The following is a 22,360-nucleotide window of genomic DNA, read 5'->3' on the forward strand; positions in this document are numbered from 1 at the left end:
CAGTGTCCCAAAGATATCTTGAATTAATAATGCCTTCTAGTGACAAGACATTCACGTTCATGAAAATGAAGCCATGGGTATTCACCCTTTGAGCTTCCAGGAATTGGCTTGGGTGGGACCCAGTTTTAGTTTCTCACCAGCAGGATCCTTGTTCTCAGTGCCTTGAAACACCAGAACAGGCATTAGAGAACAAGTCCTCTTCTGCAAATAGCACATGGGAGGCAGGATACTGTTTTGGAGGCATGGAAAGTCCTGGAAGTTCCTGGAGTCAAGGGGTCTCCATAAGGAGCAGGTGGATGGAGGCTTTCACTGGGACGGCTTCAGTGGTGGTCACCAAAGTCTTCATTTCGTTTCGCACACAGGCGGGGGTTGGCAGCAGACAGGGCCGCAGCACCCACTGGGGCCACAGCAACTGGATCCGCAGCAGCTGCCACAGCAGCCACCTCCGCAGCCCCCGCAGCCCCCACAGCCCCCGCAGCCCCCGCAGCCAGATCCACAGCAAGACCCACAGCAGCCAGAGCCTCCGCAACCGGAGCCGCAGCCGGAGCCGCAGCCAGAGCCGCAGCAGCCGCAGCAGTCGCAGCAAGCGGGCTGGCAGCAGCACACCTCACAGCAGTCTTGATCCTGAGGGCAGCAGGTGAAGCAGTCCCCCGGGCAGCACCCCATGGTCCTGGGTGGTCAGGTCGCAGCTCAGTATCGCGGCCAGAGTTCCCCAAGTCTGACGGTCGCCAGCTGGGCAGCAGCTTTTATATCCCCTCACCTTAGGGTGTTGGCACAAAAGGACAGGATGTTTTCTTTGTTATTATTTATGCCAGTTTCCATACGAGCGTCTTATTAACTGGTTGTTTATTTTCTAGTCCAGAGTACCTCAACTCATAAAAAAGCCCCACTCGTCCCAACTGCTATTTGTCCAGAGGGTAAAAATACTTCTTCCTAAAGACCTGTCATCACTGCAAACACCAGCCTGCCATCATTAGCCCAGGTAGGATGAAGGAAGAGAAGCCAGCTGCTGGACCAAACGCTGATTCCGGGATGATGGCATCTCCCCTACATCTTTTCTGGGGGCAAATTGACTGCTGACCCCCTTTTTCACGTATACGAGTCCTGATGCTCTGTTCCTTCTGCTCCAGACAGAGGCTGCTGGAGAAGGTCTAGTCATGTGGCTCCTCCCAATGGAAACGGCATCCTCATCCCAGCCCCTGTGAGTAAGGCAAATATTTGTGCCCGTGTGTGGTATGAGGAGTGTGCCGCACATTTGTTTGGGCTTGGTCAGTGAGCATCAATCATGAGTAATAACTGCCCTGTGAAATGGAGAGAGACTCGTCATAAAACCAGAGGAGGCTGGGGAGTTGCATTCTCTCGGCTCCATGGTGAATTGAACACTCACACTTCCCTCTAAAGGGGCTGGGGAGCAGTGGTCAGAACCAACGATGTCCCAGACCCAGGCCTTTCCCTGATGGAAGAAAGCAAGGAGGAGGAGGAGTAGATGGAAGAGGAGAAGGAGGAGGAAAGGAGAAGGAAGGAGGGAAGGAGGGAAGGAGGAGAGGAGGGGAAGAGGGGAGGAGGGAAGGAAGGAAGGCAGGAAGGGAGGAGAAGGAGGAAAGGAAGAAGGAGAGAGGCAGATCATTGAATTTCCAAAACACTGAGTTAAAACACGAATGTTGTGCATTTTTTAAGAGATCCAATCTTAGAGACCATCTGGCAGAATGAGTTTAGCATACATAATTCCCAGTACCATCCCAGGGAATAAAATACCTTTGGAAAGAAACTTGTATCCACAGACAATTCAAGTGCATGTGTAAATTCTGAGATGGGTCAGAATTCCTTTCCCCATGGGGGGCTTTGGTACCTTGTCATCCTCTGGGAATGATAATGGTGGCCCTGGAGCCTACAGGCTCAGCCTCAAATGGAGCATCCAGGGACACAGCCCCTCCCTTTTAATTTCCCTTTCCTGGAAGGGCAGCAGCCTCTAAGAAGGGCTGAGAAGCAGGAGCTGGGAGGAGGGGAGGGCAGAGATTCTTGGATCTGATGAGACTCTGAGTCCTTCACAGCACATGGAGTTTTCCAGCTGGGGAGGAACCTCAAAAGATCGCCTAGTCCAAGGGTGTCTATATCTGGTTTTACATCAGAATCACCTGGAGTGGGGGCTTTTAAAAATACAGATTTCCAAACTGCATCCCAATCCTGTTAAAACAGAATAGGTGCTCATGGGAGCTTGAGAATCCATATTTTTCAAAAAGTTTCCCAAGTGGCTCAGATTATGAAACAGCTCAGGAAGCTCTGATATAATCTAATGTCACCATAACCAGCACCCTCAAGCCCTTCTATTCTACAGAAGATGATAGCAAGGCCCAGACAGGACATGTTAATGTTAGATCTGACCTGTAACCCAGATGCTCTGTTTCCTAGCCCAGTGTTGCTTCCACCACACCACAACTCTGGGTGGTTATAATACAGTGATACAGTGATGCCCACGATAGGCATCTTTATAATTTTTCTTGATAGGTAATGAATTCATGTGGTTTAAAATGCAAAAGGTACAAAAGGGTATGTGATGAAAAGTCTCCCTTCCACCCCCTACCTGTAGGTATCTGATGCTAGCAGTTTTTTTTTAATTCAGTTTTATTGAGATATATTCACATACCATACAATCATCCAGTGTACAATCAACTGTTCACAGTACCATCATATAGTTGTGCATTCATCACCCCAATTGATTTTTGAACATTTTCATTACTCCCTCCAAAAATTAAAATAAGAATAAAAATAAAAGTAAAAGTAAAAAAGAACACCTAAAATATCCCACCCCCTCATCCCACCCTATTTTTCATTTTTGTTCCCATTTTTCTACTCATCTGTCCATACACTGGATAAAGGGAGTGTGAGCTACAAGGTTTTCACAATCACACAGTCACAACATGTAAGCTACATAGCTATGCAATCATCTTCAAGAATCAAGGCTGCTGGGTTGCACTTTGACAGTTTCAGGTATTTCCTTCTAGCTATTCCAATACACTAAAAACTACAAAGGGATACCTATATAGCACATAGGAATGTCCTCCAGAATGACCTCTCAACTCCATTTGAGATCTCTCAGCCACTGAAACTTTATTTTGTTTCATTTCACTTCCCCCTTTTGGTCAAGAAGATTTTCTCAATCCCACAATGCTGGATCCAGGCTCATCCCCTGGAGTCATGTCCCGCATTGTCAGGGAGATTTACACTCCTGGGACTCATGTCCCACATAGTGGGGGAGGGTAGTGAATTTACCTGCCGAGTTGGCGTAGAGATAGAGGCCACATCCGAGCAACAAAAGAGGTTCTCTGGGGAGACTCTTAGGCACAATTATAAGTAGACTTAGCCTCTCCTTTGTAGTAACAAGCTTCATAAGGGCAAGCCCCAAGATCAAGGGTTTGGCCTACTAAATTGGTAGTCCCCAATGCTTGCGAGAATATCAGGAATTCCCCAACTGCAGAAGTTTAATATTTTTACATTTTTCCCAGTTCCTCAGGGGGGCTCTGTAAATACACTTTTATTTTCTGCCCAAATTACTTTGGGATGTATCACAATTTCACACTAACCTGTATAAACCTACCAGGTCTCACTTCCTATTCAAAATTCCATGTAATTATGATGTTTGAATAAACTGACCATACAAGTTAAATTATATAATATGCCACAGAAAATATAGACCCTGCACCAAATAAACATCTCTTCCCTTGATCTCACACAGATGTTGAAGTTTTAAAACATGGTCAATATCATCCTTTACCCTTTGGCCTGATTTGCCTTAGTCCTAACCAGATCCTCTTCATTCACATGTCTAACTGAAGTTAGAGCTAGCAGTTTTTTAAGGCTGGCAGTGTGGTTTAGAATCCAGAGGCCTGTGTTTTGGAGCCAAACTACTGCTTAACCTCTCTGTGCCCCAATTTCTTTATCTATAAAATGGAAATCATCATAGTAATAGTACAGACCTTGTAGGGCTGTTGTGAAGTTAAAATGAGTTAATATACATATGTAAAGCACTTATAACAGTGATTGGCCACATCTAGCTCAATAAACATTAACTATTATATATTATACATATACAAGAAAATAAAGATAGATGATAGGTGATAACTAAATATAGCTAATAATAGAAGGTAGATAGATGGATAGATAGATAGACAGATAGACAGATACAAGTATATCTTGGAGATACTGCAGGTTCAGTTCCCGACCACCATGATTAAGTGAATATCACAATAAAGTGGGTCACATGAACTTTTTGGTTTCCCACTGCATATAAAAATTATGTTTACACTATACTGTAGTCTACTATGTGTACAATAGCATTATATCTAAAAAAACAAGGTACACACCTTAATTTAAAAATACTTTATTGCCAAAAATGCTATCATCTGAGCCTTCAGTGAGTCATAACCTTTTTGCTGGTGGAGGGTCTTGCCTTGATGCTGATGGCTGCTGACTGATCAGGGTGGTGGTTGCTGAAGGCTGGGGTGACTATGGCAATTTCTTAAAATAAGACAACAATGGATTTGCTGCATCAATTGATTCTCCCTTTCACAAAAGATTTCTCTGTATCATGTGAGAATGTTTGATAGCATTTTACACACAGAACATCTTCCAAAATTGGAGTCAAAGCTCTCAAACTGCTGCAGCAAGAATTACCAAATGTGACACAGATACATGAAGTGAGCACATGCTGTTGGAAAAATAGCACCAGCAGAGTTGCTCAATGCAGGGTTGCCACAAACTTTCAAAACACAGCATCTACGAAGCACAGTAAAGCAAGGTATGCCTGTAAATAGATGGGTGGCTATAGATAGACTGGTAGAAGGTAGTTAGATAGATAGATAGATAGATACATACATACATACATACATACATATGGATATGATATATAAAGAGAGACAAATAAATATAGATGATAAATAGTGGATAGATATATAGAGATAGATTGGAGAAAGATAATTAGAGATGATAGAAATAGATACATAGTCGATAAATATAGATAGATATAAATGATAGATATATAGATATAGATATATTTTTGTTAATTTTACAAATGGCAGCATAATATATATTCTGTTCTTAACTCTGTAGTTTTTTCTCTTAAGAATATATTTTAGAGATCATTCCGTATCAGTACATAAGGACATTCTATGTTGTATCCCATTGTATCAATAATTTATTAATCAATCCCCTATTGAAAAACATTTCAATTGTTTCCAAAATTTGGCCATTACAACCATGTTGCAGTGAATAACCAAGTACTTACATCATTTCATGCATATGTTGGTATACTCCTATCATAAATTCTCATAAGAGGAATTCGTGAATTAAGGAGTATTTGCATTTGTAATTTTGATGGATGTTTCCAAATTGTCCTCCATAAAGACTATACCAATTTACACTCCCATCAGCAATGGGTGAGAGTACTTTTTCACCAACACAAAGTTTGTGACTTTTCCAGTCTAACAGGAGAAAGGTAAAACCTTAAAATATTGCATTTCTAATATTGTGAAATCAAGCAACATTTCATATGCGTAAATATTATTCATGATCTCTTTTCTGTGAACTATCTTTTCATATGCATTGTCTATTTTTCTCCTGGGTTGGTCTTTTTTTTTTTTTAATCGATAGGAATTCTTCATAAAATAGAAAAAAATGAAAGCTGTATCTCTATTATGAGTTATAAATATTTCTCCAGATTATCATTTGCCATTTGACACTATTTAAATAATAACAATAAAATTCTTTACATTATAAATGCCATACTTGCTTACTGTGGAATTTCTGAAAAATACAAAAAAAATTAAAGAGAAGAAAGTAAAAATTATCCATTATGCCAGAATAAAGATAATTACTACTATTCGAATTTTCCCTGTAGTATCTTTGCCTAAATACTTGTATATACATATCGATATTTATTGTTATATGTGTTATATAGAGATATATACTATATATGCTATATATTTGTTACATATGTTACCTATAGATATATGTTATATATTTATTTTAGATTTTTTATATATAATAGACATGAATTTCTCAATCCATGTTCTGAAGTACGCCAAAAATATGTATTTCTTTATTTTTCTCCAAGACCGTTTAAACCTATTTCAAACTCCCATTGTAGCTTACACGGGAAGAAAAGTCAGTTCTGTGTAAATTCAGAAATCATTCAGGATTCCTCTGTTCCCATCCTTCACCTGGAGATAGTGTCTGAGTTTTGGGGAGTTTGGGTAGAATCATGGCATTAAAGAGGGCAGCATCCACCAAAATATATGTGGAACCTCTCCAGTCAGCGAATTCTGCATTCTCCCATCTCCCTCACTTGAAGGCTCTCAGGCCTCTCCTCCTGGCTGTCCATTCTCCTGCTCCACAAAAGTCTATTTTGAATGGCATAAGCCCAGGAGCAACAACTACAGAACGTTCCCACTGCTGCCCAAGTCGTGAGGAGAGAACAGGGTGAAAGACATTGAAGAAGAAAAATAACACCAGTGAATTCTTTCAAGTTCTCATCCTGACACATGCTTTTACAAAACTGAACTCATACTGCATAAATTGATTCAGACACTGAGAAAATGCTCATGAATATATTAATTATTAAATATTATGAACATTTGAAAATTTATAGTTTCAAGTTGATGTAAACCTTCCGTATTTGGGGATATTTAAGTTGTTTTCAGTTTCCCAATATGAAAGCCAAACCTGGGATGAACTTCCTGAAATGGGAATCTATGCTTCTTTCTTATTATCTCCCTAAAATAAATTTCTAGACATTTAATTACTGATCCTTCCACATATAAATAGTTTTAAGGCTATTAATAGATATTGAAAAATCATTCTCTATAAAAATTTTACCCATTTTACCTTTTTCACAGTGCCTTCACCAATACCAATGTGCTTGTTTTTCAAATCTCTTGGTCAGTTTGATAGGCCAGTCATGAAATCTCACTATGGTACTTATTTGTAGCTATTTAATTATTAGTGCATTTATTTTATGGGCCATTTTCATTTCTTCTTTTGGGAATTATCTGCTCATGCCAATTCTTTCTATAAAGCTTCTCAACTTTCCTAGGTTATTCATAAGAGCTTATTTTATATTAAGTATATTAACTTTCCTTTCTGTTACTCATACACATCACAAAATTTGTCCCAGAGTATTATTTCCTTTTAATTTTATCTATGGCATTTTTATGCACGGAATTTTCTTCTTATATAGACAAATCTACAAACCATTTCCTTTCTGTTGCTGTAGACAAATCTACAGACCGTTTCCTTTCTGTTGCTGCTTTCATGCCTTGGAAGTTTTTTCCCGTCCCCAAATCAGATAACTATGCCCTTTATTTTCTTCTAGTTTTTCATGGTTGAATTTTTTACATTTAATGCTGTTATCCTTCAGGAATTTATTTTGGTGTGTGGCAGATACTGCATTCCAATAACTTCCAATTTTTCCCATTAGGGATATTTGAGTGCCTATTAAATGGACGTTTACTGCGTTAAGTGCTAGGCCTGCAGTCTGTTCTACCCCCCTCTAGTGTTCAGCAAGTGACATTACACATGCAGCTTCCGGTGTTTCTTTCAGTTGCCATCACAGTTTACTGGCTTCACCAGAAGCCACTCGACAAAATCTTGATTTGATGTGACAAAGTTATTATATTTACATGGCACTGATTTAAATCATGTGTCCAATTTACCGTCTCTTGGGAAAAGGGGAACAGTATCAGTTCCTCCCATGTGCCCGGCATGGTACCAAGCACTCATACATGTTTTCTCGGTGAATACTCAAGATAATTAAACACAATAAGTATTATTATCCTTATTTTGGACATCAGGAAACTAAGATTCGGGGAGGTTAACTGCTTAACTAGAAAATTGTATCCCCTGCATGTGAACCCACATTTGTCTGCTCTGAAGCCCACCCTCCTTCTTCCCTGGCTTTCTGGAGGGAATCTCAGAAAATCATCACTTCGCCTTAAGCTACATCCTGGAGTAGGAATATCTTCAAGCGATTGCAGGTTTCACAACCACAGACACCACGGCTGTTTCATTCACCAATTCACTCCCAGAGACTATTGTATGGTGGGCACGCAATAAATATCTGTTTAAGTAAATCATAAATTTTGGACAAACCACTCCTCCCCCGCCCCACCCCGTGCAGTCCACAGCGTCAACTACAAGAAGGTGGGTTTTCTGCTACTTTCCTCCCTCACCAGTTCCCGCTTCACTCAGTCTTGGGTCTGAAGCAGTGCTGTCCAAGAGAATAAAAACATTCTCTATCTGCACTGTCCAATATAGTAGCCAATAGCCAAATATGGCCATGGAGCACTTGAAATGTGGCTAACATGACTGGGGAAATTAATTTTTTTATTTTCTTTAATGTTATTACATTTAAATTGAAATTACCCTATTAGCTAGTGTCTTCCGTATTGGATAGTACAGCGATTATTTGGATAATGATGAAAAAAAGTAAATATGCTGGATTTTTTTAAAATGTTTGAATCTTCTTAAAAGCATCAAGGAGCTGACAAGATAGTATGCATTACCAAGTGATTATCAAAGAACTAAGTAAAGGTGGGTACCTTTAGAGAGAGGAGCTGAGCACTGAAACTGTTTCTGCCCAAAGACATTTGTTGAATGTGGCACATTGAATTGAAGTTTTTATGACCTCACACAGAAGAAGAAACCCAGGGCCTACTCAAGACTCTTATAGGAAACCCTTCCTTCCATAAATCTGGGACACTCAAGGGGTCACACCCTCGGTATAAGACAGTCCCAGAAATAAACTCAACCTACCCACACCTACCCCCAGAACACTGTAAGAAAAGTTGCTTTGCTCATTACCTGGGTGAGTCAAATCCTTGAGACCATGAATTTAAAGAGGTCTCAGACTGATGGTGTCCCAAGGCACTGGCAGAAGCAAATGAAAATCCTTTCTGTAGGGAAACACCAACATCCTAGTCCTCAAAGAAGTCCCACAAATAATATTCCAAGGACAATGAGTGTGGTTGTCATTAGTGCTATTCACCAAATATTTTTTGCTCTCTTCTATCCAGAAACATGGCAGGAATACCTTCTCCACTGCCTTTAAAGATAGCCATAACCAAATGACTTGTGTTAGATCCCAGAAGAAGAAATTAACATGTAGAAGGAGTTTCTAACCCAGGGGCACCACAGCTTATCTCACTGAAAACAGGTGCCCCATAAACTAAAGAATGAAGGCTGTTCAAAGCTGTTCAAGGCTGTTCCAGCCACAGTAGCATCTCAAAGGCGGGTAAGGCAAGGTGCAGATATGCCCATAAGAGAACAACCAAAAAGGCCTGCTCTCCCTAGCTAGATAACGCAGCTGCTTTCCTGAAAAGAATATTGTCTCAGAATTCTAACAACCAATCAGCCCAAAACTAGATAGGCACTCACCCAATCGCGGCACAGAACATCACAGCAGACACTCTACCCAACATGGGTTCCTTTTTATTTAAAAAATGCTGCTCTCCGATAAACAGCAGGAGCCATTATCTTTTTCTTCTTTTCTGCTGGCCCCTACTTGCTTTCTTTCTCTAATAAATCTTAAACTTTATACTTAAACTTTGACTCTCTGAGTTGTGTGGATTCTTGAACGGCTCCAAACTAACAACTTGCTTTGGTCAATAACATGTAAATGGAAGTGATGTGTGTCACCTACAGGCAGAGCTTTGTGAACCAATGCAGAATTTGCCACTTTCTTCACCTTGCCAAGGAGATTGTAGAAGTATATCTCAAGTTGGAGCTATCAGCAATATGAGTTCATGAATAGTCATCTTGAGTATGATGATTAGAATCCCCCCAGTGACCTGTGCTGAATATATAGTATGAGCAAGAAATAAATTTTTGTTGTGATAAGATTTGGGAATTTGGAGTTCTTTGTTACATATCTTGACTGACACAATGAAAAACTCACAGTCACAGAAAACTAAGCACATAAGGAAACAAGGCATCATTAGTGAGAACCAGTAGAAACAACAGAGCATAAACAGACATGCAAAAACTTCAGATACTGGGATCATCAAGTACAAATGAAAATACAAGTGTGCTTATTATCTTTAAAGGAATAAAAGAAAAACTATTTGGAACAAGAAATTAATTTCTATTAAAAAACCGATCCATAGATTTTTCAAAAGTACCAAATAGAACTTCTAGACTTGAATAATATAGTAATTGAAATTAAAACTCAACAGTTTTAACAAAAATATTTTTATTTCTAACAACAAAATAGGCATCACAACAGAAAGAATTCATTAACTGGAAGACAACAAAAAGAAAGTATCCAGAATGAGACATAGAAAGATGAAGAGACATAAAATACGAAAGAAAGATTAAGAGAAATGGAGGTTGGAGTGATAAATTCTAAAAGTCATGTAACTGGAGTTCCTGGAGGAAAAGAGGAAGAGAATGGGACTGGGGAATTTCTTAAAAGATACCGGTTGAGTGTTCTCCAGAACCATTAAATGACACCAACATACAGATCTTAAAAGCCCAATAAATTCCAAGAAGAGGAAATTAAAAGAAATCCACCCCTCTACACATCATAGTGAAACTGCAGAACACTAAAGATCAAGGGAAAAATCTTCAAGTAAACAGCAAAGAGGGGAGCAAACTTTTCAAGGAACTACAGTTAAATTAACAACAACAGCAGCCAGAAGACAATGGAAATCCTTGATAAGCTGAGAAAATAACTGCCAGCCTAGAATCTACATCCAGTGAAAATACCTTTCAAAAATGAGGTTGAAATAAAGGCATGTTAAGACAAACAAAAATGGAGTTTTCACCACCTGTAAACTCTCACTAAAGCTGCAGTGCTATATGAAAACCAAGATGAAAAGAACTTTCAGGCAGGGAAAAAAAAAAAAAAAAAAAAAAACCTTTATTAAAAAAACGAAAGTCACTTCATAATACAAATAGTTCCAATAGTTAGATTCCAGGAAATGCTAAATTTGTGTGTACCCCAAATACATAAAGAAAAATTGACAGAATTACTGGAAGAATAAAGAAATAGATACATTCATACTGATGGTGATAGTTTTATCAGTGATTAATAAAATGAACAGAAAAAGCAGGGAGGGTACAGAAGATTTGAACCACACAGTTAACAAAAATATCGAATCAATAGAAATAGAAGAGCAGAACTAAAAACTAGAATATACAATATTTTCAAACATACACAATATTTACAAAAATTGAATATATGCTAGGTCATTAAGGAAGAGTCAACAAATTTCAAAGGATTGAAATCAGACAGAACTTATCTCCTGACCACAAAGCAATTAAGTTAGAAATCAGTTACTAAAAGAAAATCAGAAAACAAAAGTTTGAAAATAAAAATACATCTAAATAACCATAGGTCAAAGAAAAGTCATAATGAAAGTTAGAATATGTTTTGAACTGAAAGATTAAAAAATACTACATGTCAAAACTATGGCATATAGATAAAATATAGGAATAATCTTCTTTTAAACTATATATGGGAATGAAAAGGCCAAGAGTAGCCAAGACATTCTTGAAAAAAGTGAACAGGTGGAAGAACTCACCAAACCAATTTTTAAAACTATAATAATTTAGAAATATGGTACTTAATGCAAAGGGCATTTAATACAAAGGGCAACCAGAGAGACAGCTAGATCAATTGAACAGAGCCAGAAACAGAAGCCACTCATATTTGGAAACTTGTTATATAATGGTGTTTCAGATCAGTGGGAAAATAGGGACTTTTCAATAAGTGGTGTTGGGATGACTCAGTAATAAAAAAAAAAATAAAAAGGAATTTGGAGCCCTACCTCACACCATACAAAAATTTTTGTTCTAGGTTAATTAAAGACCTAACTGTGAAGTGCAAAATCTATCAAGTTTTCAGAAGACAGAATAAGAAATTACTTTCACTACCCTGGAGTTAGGAAGAATTGCTTAAGGAAGGTACAGAAATAATGGAAAAAGTAGGCAAATTGGACCACATTAAAATTAAGAACTTCTATTCATCAAAAGACACCACTGAGAGGAAAACGCCAGCCACCGAATCGGAGAAGACATTTGCCATACATTTAATACAAAGGGCAAGAGTTACAAATCAGTCAGAACACAATTCAGTAGAAAAATGGGGAAGATATCTGAACAGGCAGTATATAAAAGAGTATGTCCAAATGGCCAATAAATATTTGAAAAGGTGTTCAGTATCAGGCATCGGGAAAATACATATTTAAATCACAATAAAAATTAAAAGTCTGACAAATACCAAGTGTTGAGAGCATGTGAAGTAAAGGAAACTTCATATACTGCTGATCAGAGGGGGAATTGGAGCAACCATCTTGGGAAACTGTCATTATCTAGAAAGGGGAAGATGTTCCTGCTCTAGACCCAGAAATTCCACTTCTAGAGATTCTCCTGAACGTGTGTGTGCTCCAGAGCATATATACAAGAATGTTCATAAACATCTTGTTTGTAAGAGTTGAAACTGGGAATAACTCAAATAGCCCTCAATAACAGAAGAGATCAACAACTGTATATCCACACAGTACATACTGTACAGCAATGAAAATGAATGAAATACAGCTATACTCATCAATAAAGATAAATCTAATAAACAATATTGAGTGAAAGAAGAAAGATAAATAGGAATGCTTATACTGTGATTTCATTTATATAAAGCTTGTAAAGAGGCGAAACTGAACCATATTAAGGTGGTATGCAATAAGAAAAATACAGAAATAATCATCATAAAATTCATTACCTGGAGGGAAAGGGAAGGAGTCACAAGAAGAAAGGGTCCATAGCGTGGGAACTTTCTATTGCTTGCCACCTAGGTGGTGGTTAAAAGGCTTTATAATTATTTATTAAACTGTATCTATGTGATTTGTGCACCTTTGTAGGCATATTTCATAATTTTAAAAATTATTAAGAAGACATCTGTGTACAACTTATAAATTGCCTAAAAATTTTCCTTTAACACCAGTTTTGGAAGTTACTCCAAAGTTTGGAAGTTACTCTCAGATACAGGGGTACATAACAAAACACAGAAATGACTTTTATATCTCCCATCATCAGCAGCAGCATCAGCATCAGGAACCCTTTCCAATAGCATGGCCCAGGCATCATCAGCTCCTGCCACTTTGGCACCTGTCCCAGTGGATACCATCATGGAGGTGCCTGGGATCTGCAGAGCTGCCCACCAGCCACAAAAGCATCCCAAAACACCTTTAGGAGCACCTCGGCATTCTCATCTGGGCCCCTGGCCACAGTGGCAGGAGGAGAGACCTTTAAGAGGCACAGGAGATCTTACTGAGGGCAAATGTGTAACCAGAGAAGAGAGACAGCAGGCAATAGATCCATATCAATTATCTGTGGGTACTTGCGTGAAATGCTCCTGGGGACACCCAGAAATAACTTGTGTGAAACATTGGCAGCAAAAACATTGATTACTGGTGGTGACTGCTAACTTATCTCATTCTGACACCTGGGCTAGTGGGGTCTTCGGAAATCCAGTTGACAAAAGAAAGTCAGCCTCATTTAGATTCCCATAGAATTCACGATGCTAGGAAGTCAAGCTGTGGCTGCCTGTTGTTTTCTTTTGGTTCCCACCACAGGTGAAGAAAAGTCCCTATTGTAGTCCCTACTGCTGTATAACAAGCCACCTATAGGGACATAAATCAACAACTGTTTTGTAATGCACATGGATTCTGTGGGTCAGGAATTCTGAAAGGCACAGCAAGGTTGTCTTATCTCTGCTCTGTGATGTCTGGAGCCTCAACTGGGAAGACTAAAAGGCCGGGGGTGACTTGACCACTAACAGTTCATTTTCTCCTGGGACTTCAGCTGGGCCTGTCAACCAGAATACCTGCATGTGTCCTCTCCGTGTGGCTGCTTGGATTTCCCTGTGGCCCAGTGTCTCAGTTCCAAGAGCAGCAACCCAAGAAAACCAGGCAGAAGCTTCTTTTATGACCTGTGCTCAGAAGTCACAATGAAACCAGCAAACCCACAATCAAGTATTATCTTTTATTAGCAACTGAATTATTTTATAAAACTAGCTTTCATATAACCTTGATATATACATATATATAGTAGAATAGTTAAACCCAAAATGAACTGTAATCCAGATCTAACCTTTGGTGCAGCCAGAAGACAAACTCTTAAAATAAAATAAAAAAAACTGTGACTGAACTGTTGTCTGTTAACTCTTGAAGTAGGCAGAAGAAAAAGCCTGTAGCGATTGTAAGGCACTGGTCTGCAAGCCAGATGCCTGGATATTTCAATAATAACACCTTATTAAGTAGACAGTTGGACCTTATCTGTCAATGTCAGTTTCTCGAGAAATGTTAACTTCTTAAAAACTCGTAACTGGCTCTGCCAGCAAACTCAGCAAACACATCTTGTCTTAGTGTCTGTGTGACTTTGAAGCATTAAATACCTGTAACCCAGACACCTAAATGCTTGGATAAGGACATCTTACATTGGAACTCATGACTAGCTCTTATCTTATTTTACAACCCTGCAGCCTGGAACCCCTGCACATATAACCCCCTAGTAATTCTTAAAGTGACAGTGTCAGCCCAGGATTAACCGCCTTGCTCATTATCTGGAGTCTGGCTGCTGGCCAAGATTCTGCATTTCTGAGGTTTTAATCCTGTTCTCCTTGTGCTGCGCACCACAATTAAAGCTCTTTCCCTCTTTGAAACCCCAGCATCTCCAATCAGTCACTGAGCACATGGCAAATCCAAGTTTTGTCCAGTATCAACACAACATGATTTGGGAGGATTATCAAAGACAAGTGGTAAGAAGAGCCTGGGGGAGAGATACTGTTCCACAGGGCTCTTCTCTCCCAGGTAATCTTTTTCCTAACCCTTGAGTTGCTAATGACCTTCAGTCATTGTTCTCTGCCTCATCCCTCAACAAAAACAGTAGGGATCTGCTATCAGCCATTTCCCAAGATTTGCTAATAACCCTTCAACCAAACCATACATTTCATTGCATGCTCCGTCTGTTTCTTGCTCTCCTCTCATTCTTTTTCTCTCTATTAGTGAAATTGCCCATCAGCAAGAAACTAGAGGAATTACTTGAAGGAAGGCCGAGACACTCTCAGCCAGCCCTAAGGCAAACTTAATTCAGTACCTCAGGGTTAATTAAAATCAGGAAGGTGCGAGGCCAGGCAGGGTGGTCCCGTGAATCCCCTCACCTCCCTTCCCAGGCTCCCATTCCGGGCCTGTATTTTCTGTTTGCTGCGTGGGCGACACCACAAACCCCATCCCCTGCCACCCTGGAGTCCACCCCCCACAGCACTCATTACTCCTATCAGTAACATTTTCTGACAGAGGGATGCCCCTGGAAGATGTTCTCAATAGAGGATGTTCTCAATAAAAATCAAGGTTGATATCTGAAAAAAGAAACTCCATTCTGAGTAGGAAAATTTCCTGGGACAGTGACTCAACTAGACTGTTGTATCAGAGAAACTCACCAACGCAATGCAGTCACCCTTGTGACCGTTCACTTATTCAGTCGATGCTGCTCTAGTTGAGAGCATTTCCATAATCCTCTTTGGACACGGTGCCTCCCAGTCATAGAAGGAAAAATACACAGGTACAAATTTTGCATGGTGCTTTCAGAAGAAACCCAGACTTCTTAAAATAAAGCAGTTAGATTTTTAAGTGGCTTGAGCCACTTGTCCTCCTTTCTCCTTTTCATAGGAAGTACGAAAATCACAAATACCTTGACCTCTTTCAGGGATGGGGACAAATGTCATTTGCCATCACTTTGTGGGTACGGTTTGGGTGGCATCCTGGTTACTCAGCCTTTTCTAAGCATAAGTTTCCCACAAGCACACAGCAATGCCATTAAGTCCAAGGTATGGGGTTACCATAGCCATAATTAGCAGAAATAAAGAGATCAGTTTATTTTCTTCTACCCAATTATTTTGTGTTTCTTTTAATAACAAAAAACTGCGCTTTTTTTAAATGGCTAGGGTTTTTTTAAAAAGAAAAAAATGTATTTGAAAACCTGGGCTTCCCTACCCAGGATTAGTAGCTGTGAATGTTTTCTTCATATTTGCCCTACATTTATTTAAAATCAAATAAATGTAGCAAGAAAAATAACACTGAGGTCTTGTTTGACACTCATTTTCATTTTCATTCCAATCCCTTCTTCCCAGAGACAAACACAATCGTGAATTTTGTATGTGTCCTCTAGCATTTTACACCTTTTTAAATGTATACACTGGCCCAAGATTTAAAAATCTGGGCATAAACATTAACTAATCTTTTTCAATCGACTGATTTAACTGGATATGCAATTAGCGTGAGTTTGCAAGAAGTCCTTGGTTCAAACAAGGGTGTTATTTTTTCACCAGCTCTTCAGTTGTCATCAGTCACAGTTTAATGTAATATTCACTTGAGAAAAGAAAAGAAAATGCTTCTTTTGACACACCCTCACTCTCAGTTAGAATCCAAAACTTTCTAGAATGTATACCTTACTTTGTGACCTTTGATCAGCTTTGGTTCAAAAGCCACTGGAGCCTTATATTTAGCAAGAGGTGCCGGTCCTCTGGAGGGAGAAGGGCAGTAGTGGCCAGACTGAAGCTTTCACGTCTTCGCTCAGCCACTGGACGGCACTGAGCACGTGGCAGCTCCGACAGCTTTCTGGGTGTGCATTTAAGCACCTCCGAGAAGAACTGGAGAAGCCATTGGCATGAGTTCAATCTTTGTGTGGTGAAACCACTTTCTTTCTTTCCTTAATCTCTACTTTGTATTGGTCTTAATTCAAAGCTGCAATCTGCACCCCTGTATTTGTCACCCAAAGCTCTTTCACAATAAAATTTCATGTGCCATCCTGTGAGTGTCATGGTTATTAATATAGGAATAACACACAACCTTTAAAGAACACAGTGCCAAGGTTAGGAGAGGGGAGTGTTACTCTCTTCTTCTTAGAAAAAGTCAATCGTGTGCCTACTTGTTTCCTCCTCTCCTCAGTCATCTAAGTGCTTCTCCTGCTGACAAATAAAAACATTTCTTGCTGCATGACATTGCTTATCTCTGTGCTCCATTTCTTCATCTGCCCTAAATGGGTTATTAATTTCAGTCAGCAAGTTATTCATTATTTGCTGAGCATCTCTTATGTGCCTCTATGTGTCTGCCGTAAAGACACCAGATGCAGCAGTGCAGAAATGTGAAAACTCTTCCAAGTTGTTTAAACTCTCCGACTTGAGGGCCAACGGAGCAGGGACAGTCACCTGGGAGGATTGTCCATGAAGCAGGCCACATGGTTGTTTCAAGGAGACACGTACAGTTGTAAGATTTCCCCAGCACAAGAGTGCCCAGCTGTGGGGTTGCAGAGAGGTGGAAACCAGCTGATACCTGGTACCTGGGGCTGTGTCAACCCAGAGGGAGCCTTTGTCTAACTCAGACCTGGCTGGGGCAGCCAAGAGCTGGGAAACCCTGAGAACAGGGACAAATCACATTCTGAGGACACCAAAGGGTAGAACAGAAAAATTGGATCTACCATTAAATCCAAGGGGCAAAATCGGGACTAGAAATGGGAGACAATGGGAAGACAATAGAGCCAACAAAGACCAGGTGATCAAGTGAAATGAGAGAGTCTAAGACAATTAAAATAGTTGGGGTCATATTGCCCGGCCCTTTTCCCTTTTCTCACTCTCTCTTTTTTTCCTTCCTTCCTTCCTTCCTTCTGACCTTCCCTCCCCCACTTCTCCCTCTCCCTCTCCCTCTTCCTCTCCTTCTCTCTCTCCCTTTCTTTTTATTTTATTACCAACCTCAGAGCAGAAATGCAAACCCTTGGTTAAAGGCATAGCAATAAGGCAGACATTTGCTTTTCTAAAATCCTCGGCATCCAAATGTAAACCCTGGTTGCCAATGCAGATAGCACGGAGCCTCTTCAAATCTCAGCTGTAAGATTCTGGATGCTTCCCCACCCTGGCTCCCACCCATGGAACATCTCCCCTCCCACCAGCCCCCCTGTGTCTCTGTCTCTGCATTTCAGATCACAACATGCTGCCTTGAAGAACCAACGTAATTCAGCATTTATCAAGAACAAACTCGAAACTCTCCCAGCAGGGTCTTCTCCCCAGCCCCCGAGGACACCCTTCCCAGAGTAGTTTCCTTCCCTGTGCCGGTAAGTGCTTGTACGTTCCCACACACAGCACTTCCCTACGTGACCCTGCTCCCTGCCTGCTTTTTGGCCAGTGGACCACACACAGCTCTGCTCCCCAGTGTCCTGGTTGCCAATAGTCAACTTTCTCTCCCATTTTTCTATGCTGTCAGCATTCAGCCAGACTCCACAGACAACCAAAGACAAAGCATGTGCAGCTATGAGACTATTATTAAAATGAAGCACAAATATGTTGAATTTTATCCAGATCTTGAATGACAACAATTGTTGCTTTGCTGAGAAGAAAACAGGCCTACATGAAAAACAATTCCCATAGATGACTAAAATTATCTCTGACTTTGACACTGCCAAATCTGTGCTTTACTTTTATCTTCCTGTTGGAAAATTCTGATTGCTATAATCAGAGAAAATACCACTAGACCACTAGTTTAATCATCTCAACTATTCATCTTTCTCCTAACAAAACACAAAACACACATACACACACACACACACACCAGTTTGGATCCATTTATCTCTGATTTGTAGACCCTGAGCTCAGATTCTTCGGTTTTCCTGCCGCCATCCCACCAGTCTTTTCCAGCCCTCACTTTGACGGACCTTGAAACAGAGTTCTAATCCTGGGTGCTAAAGGGCTTGATCAGCAAAACCGTTGCATCTCAATCCTGTGGATTTTCAGTCCTTAGCAGTAGGAAAGGGTCAGCACACAAGAATGATTCTTCAGGACCCCTAAGGAAGTGAACAGAAACTACTTTAACCACCTTCTAAGTACTGGGTATTGGGTTAAAAGCCTTTACCAACGTAATCTCATTCCATCTTCATTTTAAAAAGCTACAAAGTGGTTATTGTTCTCCCCATTTTGCCAAATAGGAAGCTGAGGCTTGGAGAGCCCAAATCCCATACTGAGGACTGAGAATCAGATAGAGGTTTTGATTCAGATCGAAAACTAAAGCAGTAGGGTTCAAACCCAAAAGTTTTCTGGGGCTTGATTTACAGTCCTTCTTTCTCCATCTTTTAACTATTTTTTAAACTTAATTTAAGCACACCATACACACACACACACACACACACACACTCCAGTGTGTCACAACCCAAGCTTTAACTGATTAGTGCTGCCATCAGCTTCATTTGGACTGCCATACATAGTCATTTTGGATTGATTTTGCATTTGCTGGCCACCGCTGAGCACGGGCTTGAATTTCTTGTAAATATGTTCTTGTTTGGGGAGGCTGTAATTGTCCCTGGTCTTTCAATCTCAGGCCCCTGCTTGTCCATCACGTGAGCGAACCCTACCCTCACGCACCTGCCATGGGCACGATAAGAGCTTGGCAAAGCCGGGGCTGCCTGCCTGGTGCCTGCCCTTGTCAAGGTATAAGTGGGAGTTTTGCAACAAGGGACAGGTCACATCATGATCACAGCTTATTATAGTTTTAGCATCTTTATACCTTTTGGCACTTCTTGGCTGACTTTCCTGATTTTGATGAGGAATGGGAGGATTTATTAGATGCCGGGGACTCTTTGAAACAAACCCCCAAAATGCATTTGAATGCAACTGTCATCCACTCACCCCAGTTTTCAGCGTAGTGCTCAAAGAATCTATTTCCTGCTCAACCACCAAAGCTCTCCTTTGTAAAAAGGTGTCAATGAAATCCACCCTTTTTAATTCTCCTAGGGCTTCCCTCTTCACTTACAATCAAATTCACTGACTGCTGCCTCCCCCCGGCTCTATCACTCCCCCCTTGCACATCACTCCAGAGGCACCAGCTGGTCTTTCTTCTTCCTTCAAAGGCCTCTGCCCCATCTCCTCCCTTTGACCTGCTGGTCCTCTGTCTTTGCATGTCTGCTTGTTCTCATTTTTCATGTCTCCGCTCAAATCTCCCAGAGAGACCCGCCCTGGTCACACCAATATGTCCAGACCCATATCAATCACCATGATCTATTTCCTTCTTAGCACATCACTATTTAAATTCTCCTCCTGATGTTTCTGTTTACTTATTCAGACTCTTGTATTTACAGCCTGTCTGCTCCACAGGTCTATAAACACCAGCGGTGCCCCATCTGCTCTGCCTTTTCCATCGAGCTAACCCTGGTGATGAAAACAAGACCTGAACCAGAGTATATGTTTCATAAATATTAGCCGAAGCATATAAGTTCAAACAACTACATTGTTTCCGTGAATTGAATTTATAAGTAAAATAGATTTATCTTAAAATTATATATATACTAATAAATATTTGCTTTTTTATATTCTTTGTTTCCATTAGGTTATAACTTGGAAAAAGAATCCTGTTGCTTTAAAAAATGTTTGAAAGCCACTGCTGCACAGCATCCTGCATTGGAGAATTTCAAGATAAGAGGAAAAGGAGAAGGGAAGAGGGGAGGAGTGGAATCAGCCCCTACTGCTTTCCCCTGGCTATACCAGGGATTCTAAAGGAAAACCACCAAAGGAAAATTATCTTCTGGACTAGCCACAGAAACTAATTACCTGGCCTAACAAAAAGCCTCTTCCCCACCCCATCCATCTACTACCAAAATCCAAACTCTCTACCATCTCCAAGGTGTTACCTGGCATTCCTTTCCAAGAGAAGGAAGCCTTGGGGTCCAGATGGACTGAAAATGCACATCTCTGGGAGGCCTGGCACCATGGGGTGGGGAAGGGTGGGTCCCAGTGAAAGTAACAATGATATAAATAAAGGCAGAATGCCAGTGAGTTGGAAGGCTTCGGAGGTTAAGCCATCTGAGCCAGGTCCAAGCTAGGGAGGCAATCTGGAGCGGGTGAGAAGAACCCGGGTTGGGGGCTGCAGTGCTGAGAATCCTGGTTCCACCACTGACATGCAAGTTTTTTCCAGGTTTCATAATCCTTCTATTCTGTTTCCCCATCTACAGAGTGGCCGCAGTTCGCTGACATCATAGTTTTAAACACCAAGCACACAGTAGGTATCAAATAAATGTTGATTCTTCCTTTAACCAAGCCTTCAAAGCCCCAAATTGCTGCCATTGCCCCTTGTTTTGCTCTGCTGCCCTGTTGGCCTTCTCATGAGCTGATGTTGTAGAGAAAGAAGGGATGAGGTAAGTGGTCTGTTTCCTTGCTCCGACTCCTCAGTACACTCCATTTCCTCCTTTATAAAATGGAGAGAGGGGCATGGGGTGGAGAAGAGGGATTACCAAGGGGCACAAGAAACTTTTAGGGGTGATGGATGTGTTCATTATCTTGACTGTGGTGAGGATTACACAGGAGCATGCATATGTCAAAACTCACCAAATTGTGCTCTTTAAGCATATGTAGTTTATTGTATGTCAGTTATACCTCCAAAAAGCTGGGGTTTTTTTAAATGCAGATATTGAACCTTGTCCACATCTAGTAATAGAACAAGCCTCCAATATGATCATGTGTATGATGATGCTTTGAGAAGGAACAACAAGTACACTCAGCAGTGGTGTTGTTGTTCTGGGCTCCCCGAGACACCTGCTCCACAGGTAGCATGCACTTGGAACTGAGAGCAGGTGCCTCCTTTCATTAACTAGGTGAGCTTCAGTGATTTGCTCAATTACTCAGTGCTATCTCCATTTTACAGCTGAGGAAGCAGATGCATATGAGTTTAAGTTAATTTCCCAAGGTCGCATAGCCAGGGCAGTCATTGTGAGTGCTTTAAATAGGTGCGTTGGTTTCTAGCAAAGATTACTCTGATTATTAGTGACTGCCCTCCGCAGCATTTCTCATACCCTCCACTCTCCCACCGGTCCAGCCCCTCTCATCCTCAGATCCCCTTCAAAGCCCACCACTCACTGAAACCATCTCTCAAGTAGCTCATTTTCTATTTCCCTCCTAGTCTTCTCCCTGTTTGCTTTCAATTGTTCTTTACGTGGAATTCCTTGAGTCTGAAATTTTCTGGACAACGTGAAAACTTCTAAAGGAGCACAGAATGTGCCTTAGAGCTGTGACCTTTCAGGCAAAGATTTTCTACTTCATTCAACATTTATGGAACAACTACCATGCAACAAGTGCCAGCGAGACGCCAAAGGCATGGCTCCTTCCCTGAGTCCTTCATGGTCTAATAGCTGGAGGACCTTGGGCAGGTTTCTAAGTCCTCAATTTCCTCATCTGTTAAATGGGCATAATAATAGTTCTTACCTCTTGTACTGGTTAGTATGTACTATGTCCCCCAGAAAAAGCCATGTTCTTTGATGCAATCTTGTGGGGACAGACATGTTA

General features: G+C 40.7%; 1 protein-coding gene across 1 annotated transcript; it reads right to left on the reverse strand.

Moving 5' to 3' along the window:
- Positions 1-342: 342 nt before the first annotated feature.
- Positions 343-666, reverse strand: LOC119513261 (keratin-associated protein 17-1). Its single transcript, XM_037808287.1, has one exon. The coding sequence runs from the start codon at positions 664-666 to the stop codon at positions 343-345; it is 324 nt and encodes a 107-aa protein (XP_037664215.1).
- Positions 667-22,360: the final 21,694 nt, after the last annotated feature.

Source organism: Choloepus didactylus, chromosome 18 (genome assembly GCF_015220235.1).
Source record: "Choloepus didactylus isolate mChoDid1 chromosome 18, mChoDid1.pri, whole genome shotgun sequence".
In the NCBI taxonomy this organism is placed as follows: Eukaryota; Metazoa; Chordata; class Mammalia; order Pilosa; family Megalonychidae; genus Choloepus; species Choloepus didactylus.